Here is a 5,939-nt window from a genome sequence, read left to right on the forward strand (position 1 = left end):
AGAGAGGCGGTGCAGGGCAGTGGTCAGCATGAACTGAACCTGGGGTGAGGGGGCAAATGGTGGGGCTAAAATCCACTCTGTGGCTGTGCCCCTGACCCAGCCTGGTGCCCACCCAGGGCAACTCTGAAGCCAGAGTAGCAGGGAGGAGCCAGGCACCAGCAGACCCTGCAGGAGGGAGCAAAGAAGGGCTCCCAGCACCTTGCAGCTGCCCATCAAGCTCCCCAGTGATGTGGACACAGCCCGAAGTGGGAGCATTGCACACGTGTGTACATGTGCCTGCACATGGGCCCACCCACCTCAGCGGCCCTGGGGGGTCCACACAGTTCAGGAGAAGTGGAGCAGCCTAGTGGGCAGCAGAGGGCGTGTGCTCATCAGCACCCCTGGGGAGAGCCCCACACTCCACAGAAGGCGGCCTCAGTGTCCCCGGGATCCTCCACCAGGCGGGGTGGATGTTGACAGGGGGTGGGAGAGCTGACCCCTTCCAGCCCTGAAACCAGGGAAGACTATGGTGGGAGATAGCACCCACATTAGCCCAGCTCCCACTGTAGTCTCTGCCCCAACACCATCTGGTGACTGCAGCCAGAGGGCCGGATGCTACCCAGCCAGGCGCTGGGGTTGCAGAGACATGGTGACGGTGTATGGCCGGGTCGGGTTCACCACACTGGGGGAGGTAGAGGGAGAGGACAGGATTGGGTCTCTGGGGGCCTGCCACCATCCCCCCCTCTGGGGGTCTGACATGGGCTAGAGACACTGAGGGCATTCATGTGGCATTTCAGATGGTCTCCTGGCATATGTTCAGGCTGAGAGAAGTAGGAGAGGAAAAGCAGTGGGCAGGGGAAGCTTCTATTGGAACAGGCTTATTCATGAATGGAGGGGGGGGGGCTGGGTAGGGGGGCAGGATCCTGAGGAGGAAGGGTGGGAGCCAAGCTGAGGAGGGAGGAGGGCCCCCAGCTCCCAGCCAGCTGGGAGACTGCAGATGGGGCTGGGTGGGAGGCCAGGAAGTTCCCTCCTGATGTTCCTCCTCCCTGTGAAGTGGGAGGCTGGGTCGTGCAGAGGGAAGGGGAAAGCAGAGGAGGGTTTGGGTCTAGGAGAGCGGCTGAGCCAGGGTGAGGATGCCCGGCTCACGGAGAACTCACCCTGCTCCCAGCCTCTGGTCGAGCGCAGCCAGAGAGAATGTAGATTATACTGAACCGCACACCTCACACAGAGAGCAAGCACTCTTTGGGCCAGACACCAAGCACTTCACGTCTTTCAACTCATTGATCCTCACAACAGCCCAGAGGGAGAAGGGACTCATCCTCCTTATAGGTGGGAAACGGAGGCACAGAGAGATGAAGTACCTTGCCCAAGGCCAACCCGCTAGCGAGTGACAGAGCTGGGGTTCAAAGCCAGCCGTCTGGCTCCAAGTCTGCTTTCTCTCCGCCATGGGTGGTTTTGCAAAGGGTGGCTGTGAGGGTGTTGGGTGGCACACCTGGGATGGAGGCCGAGGGGCGTGCGGGGAGCAGAGGAGGCTCCGAAGAGGCAGGCTCCTGTCGGCACCGAGCGCGCAGTGCCGGCCGCTCCTGCTGCTGCACACCCAGCTCCCCAGTCTAGCCCTCCCCCCATCAGACCAGAAATGCAGGCCCAGGATTCACTGTCACCCAGGCCTGGACTCCCCACTGCAGGTCTCGGCCCCCAACACCATCTGGAGACAACCTGTACCTCTGGGCCAGGGATCCTCAAACTTTTTAAACAGGGGGCCAGTTCACTGTCCCTCAGACCGTTGGAGGGCCGGACTATAGTTTAAAAAAAAAAACTATGAACAAATTCCTATGCACACTGCACATATCTTATTTTGAAGTAAAAAACCAAAACGGGAACAAATACAATATTTGTATTTGCATGTGGCCCGCGGGCCGTAGTTTGAGGACCCTTGCTCTAGGGAGTGGGCGTGGACACTGAAGGGGTCAGTGGAAGTGGGGGAGGGCGGGTCTGGGGGACAGGCGCTCTGTCCTCGTGTCTGGGGCCCAGGCAGGGTTCTGGGACTCCAGCTGTGACTCTGTGTACCTCAGCTGCCTGTGCTGTCATCTGTGGTGGCGGAGGGATTATAAGCTGTGGTGGGTGTGTGGCCATATCTGCACCATCTGCCAGAGTGTTCTGAGACTGTGGCTGACATATTTGATAACATGACCTCTGCCCTCAGACCTGGCCTTCCCCACTCCTGCCTTATTTTTGTCTACAGCCCATATCCCCTTTTCTCGTAATATATACTTCATCTGTTCACCAGGTGTATTACCCACCTCCCGGAAGGTAAGTCCCTCGAGGCAGGATTCTTACCTGTGTGTCCAGTGCAGTGTCCCCAGGGCCCTGTGGCACCTGGCCGAGGGCAGGTGCTGATCAGCACTGTGAATGGGACCACTTCTGTGAACTCCGTCCCTGGCATGCCTTCCTCTCTCTCGCTCTCGCTCTCGCTCTCACTATTTATTTGATGCTGAATTTATTGTGGGGCCGGAAGCTTTTGTTCCTTCCATTCCTTCTAGGACATCTTTTTCTCCTGCTCACCCCTCCTCCACTGCTATAGGAGCTGCCTGTCCTTTCTCAGCAGGGACCTCTCAGTGCCGCAGGGAGAACTCGTGCGGGTTAACCCGCCGTGAGCTCTGTATGTTCTGCCCGCATCTTGGCGGCTTTGTTCACCTGGATGTGCCCGATGACCAGATAATCTACATCTGAGCCCTTGCGCTCTGCATTACTCTGCATTTTTAAGCACATGCAGCAAAAATTCAGCACTCCGTTTTGGCCACCGGCCCCGTGTCCAGCCCCACTGTTTGGCCTGGGCACACCTACCAGCTCCGTCATTGTAACGACGAATGGCACACATTGCTTCTGTAGAGTGAACATGAAGATTTGAACCTCTTGATTTGCATGATTTTGTGGGGTTTTCTGGGTCAGCTGAATAGCAAACCACTTTTGGAGGTCACCTCTAGCTGCTCAGAGGAAGAGTTACGGCGTGTCTTTGTGTCAGTACCGTCCCTGACACTGGGTCTGGGTGACAGCAGGAGACAGATAGGCTGGCAGTACCCAAGTGGGGGCCGGTGGCAGTGACTGTCTCTGGGGGGTGCCAGCTCAGCTGGTCCGGAAGCGTTGGGGAAGGTAATGCAGCAAAAGGCTTGTTGCCCATTGTGGTCATCCTGGGCCTGGCATCTGGCCTCCAGGGGTTCTAGGTGCTGGGGAAGGAAAAGGTAGGTGGAGAATGGGGCCTGACCTGATGCCACACCCCCCACAACAGGGAGAAGATGAGCGTGGGCTGCCCAGAGCCCGAGCCACCCCGCGCTCTGCCCTGCTGTGGGCCAGGGACGGCCCTTGGGCTGGGGGCAGGCGTGCCCCTCCTCACTGAAGACATGCAGGCCCTGACCCTCCGCACCCTGGCTGCTAGCGATGTCACCAAGCACTACGAACTGGTGCGGGAGCTGGGTAAAGGCACCTATGGGAAGGTTGACCTGGTGGCCCACAAGGGCACAGGTGAGTATCTGTAAGGCGGCTGGTGTCATGCTTGGGTGGGGACTTAGCTGGGGCTCTCAGGGGCTCTCTGCGGGGGCCAGGAGGCTAGCAGGGAGGAGAGGCAGTGGTCCAGGTGAAGAGGATGCAGCCTGAGTGGCCCAGGGAGGAGAGCAACAGGCAGAAGGGACAAAGGAACCTGGAGATGCCTTTGGGACAGCCAAGAGGATGCATCCCAGGACATCTGGAGCTCAGGAGGAGGTCAAGGTCCGGACTGGTGGTGGTGATGGGAGAATCACCAGCATATCTATCAGTGATAGCTGACCCCAGGGAGATGGACAGACTGTGGGTCCTCCAGAACAGGGCACCTGCTTTGAGGAGGGTGGGTGATGACCCGGTGAGAACAACGTGGCAAGCTCCATTCCTCAGAGAGTTTCAGTCAAGGCCATGCAGAGGGTTTGAGCTAGGATGAGGCCCCAGGCCTCAGGTCCAGAGCCTTCTCACGTAACCACAGAACTTGCTGCCTTCCCCACACTGTAGGCTCACAGCAGTGCCCACTCAGTCGCAGGTGGGGCCTGCATGAGCTCCCACATTTGCACACACCTGGGGCAGGGGGCTCTATGCCGACTGAAGGCAGCAGGAAGATCACTGGACATGAGGTCACCTGAGCTTTGCCACCTGCTTGCTGTGTGACCTTAGGCACGTGACTTAACCTCTCTGTGCCCAGGTTTCATCCTCTGTAAAATGGGGTAGCATTAGTGCCCAGCTCATAGGATCACTGGGAGGAGTCAGTTGTGAATGTGAATTGCTGAAGGCAAGGCAAGTGCTCTGTGGATACACAGGTGCCTGCCCGAGCACACAGTCAGATACTAGTATGTGCCCTGCAGGCCCTCACCTCCCTGTGTTTAATTCCTTCTCATTCACTCATCCATTAAACAAACATTTGTTGAGCACCTACTGTGCGCCAGACTCCTGTAGGCGCTGGAGATATAGCAATAAACAAAGCAAAGGTCCCTGCTCTTGGGAAGTTGTGTTCTTGTTGGGGGAGACAAACGCGCTAAATAAGTCTAGTGTGTCAGGAGGAAAATGAAAGGGTGGGGCAGCTGCAGGCTGGGTGCAGAGGACCCAGCTTGAGCCCTGACTTGCTGCACGGCCTTTGGCAAGTGCTTTCCCCTCGCTGGGTCTGCCCTCTGGGACCCCATCTTGCCTTGTGCCTGGGACAGGCTGTGCAGACAGGCATGGGGGGTGTCAGGTACAGGAGGGCAGGAGCGGGGGCCTTCACCACTGTTGCCCTGCCAGGCATGAAAATGGCGCTGAAATTTGTGAACAAGAGCAAAACCAAGCTGAAGAACTTCCTGCGGGAGGTGAGCATCACCAACAGCCTCTCCTCCAGCCCCTTCATCATCAAGGTCTTTGACGTGGTGTTTGAGACCGAGGACTGCTACGTCTTTGCCCAGGAGTATGCGCCTGCTGGGGACCTGTTCGACATCATTCCTCCGCAGGTACTTGGGGCGGTGGCTGAGGGAGGGGAGCCGGTCTCCAGGGCCCCAGAGTGTGGGTTGGGAGGAGTCAGGCCACTCATTTACTCCATGAGTATTTACTGAGCCGCTGCTGGGAGGGCCGGGGGTTCACAGTGAACAAGACCAAGGTCCGGTCCTGGTCCTCATGGGGGACACGGACACTGGGCAGTGAGCCAGATGACAGACCGCGATGAGCACTGGGAGGAGCAGCTAGAGTGAGGGATGAGGGCCAACAGCGGCCTCTGCAGCTGGGAAGGCCCAGGTGGAGGCACCGACAGGGAGGCCGCAGGGCCGCAGAGGCCCCCGGAGCAGCTGCCGAGTGGGGAAGCAGGAGGGTCCCGGCACCGGCTTTGCTGCTGGCTGTGCCAGGTTTGAATCTGCTCTGCCGCCTACTGATCAGTGACTAGGTCAGTGGTTCTCAACCTTCCTAACGCCGCGACCCTTTCATACAGTTCCTCATGCTGTGGTGACCCCAACCATAAAATTATTTTCGTTGCTACTTCATCACTGTAATGTTGCTACTGTTATGAATCATCATGTAAATATCTGATATGCAGGATGTATTTTCATTGTTACAAATTGAACATAATTAAAGCATAGTGATTAATCACAAAAACAATATGTAATTGCATATGTGTTTTCTGATGGTCTTAGGCGACCCCTGTGAAAGGGTCGCTCGAACACCAAAGGGGTCGCGACCCACAGGTTGAGAACCGCTGGACTAGGTCTCTCCCAGCCTCGGGGTCCCTACAAGAGAAATGGGGGTAATAGGAGCCCCTGTGGAGTTGGTGAGACAGGACAGATAGGGTGCTTCACACAGCAGGTGGCCCGTGGTAGGTGCTCAGTGCCGCCTGTCGCTGCAGTTACTGGGGAAAGGGCCAGACAGGGACCAGCGATGCCCTGGTCGGTGCGGGAGGGCGGCCGGTGCTGGGGGGGATGGGCGGG

The 5,939-nt window shown here is 57.8% G+C and overlaps 1 protein-coding gene across 2 annotated transcripts in view; it reads left to right on the forward strand.

The window, feature by feature from the left end:
• SBK1 (SH3 domain binding kinase 1) overlaps window positions 1-5,462 on the forward strand; it is a 54,623-nt gene extending 49,161 nt beyond the window's left edge. Inside the window, exons 2-3 of one of the 2 annotated variants that reach the window (XM_015559506.1) lie at window positions 3,266-3,498; window positions 4,774-5,462. In XM_015559506.1, coding sequence (XP_015414992.1) covers window positions 3,273-3,498; window positions 4,774-5,078 — 531 coding nt within the window. In that variant the 5' untranslated portion in view covers window positions 3,266-3,272 and the 3' untranslated portion in view covers window positions 5,079-5,462. Of the gene's footprint in view, window positions 1-1,940; window positions 3,499-4,773 lie in introns of those variants that run through there. The other variant, XM_006756855.2, reaches the window with a different exon arrangement.
• Window positions 5,463-5,939: the final 477 nt, after the last annotated feature.

Source organism: Myotis davidii, unplaced genomic scaffold (genome assembly GCF_000327345.1).
Source record: "Myotis davidii unplaced genomic scaffold, ASM32734v1 scaffold934, whole genome shotgun sequence".
Lineage (NCBI taxonomy): Eukaryota > Metazoa > Chordata > Mammalia > Chiroptera > Vespertilionidae > Myotis > Myotis davidii.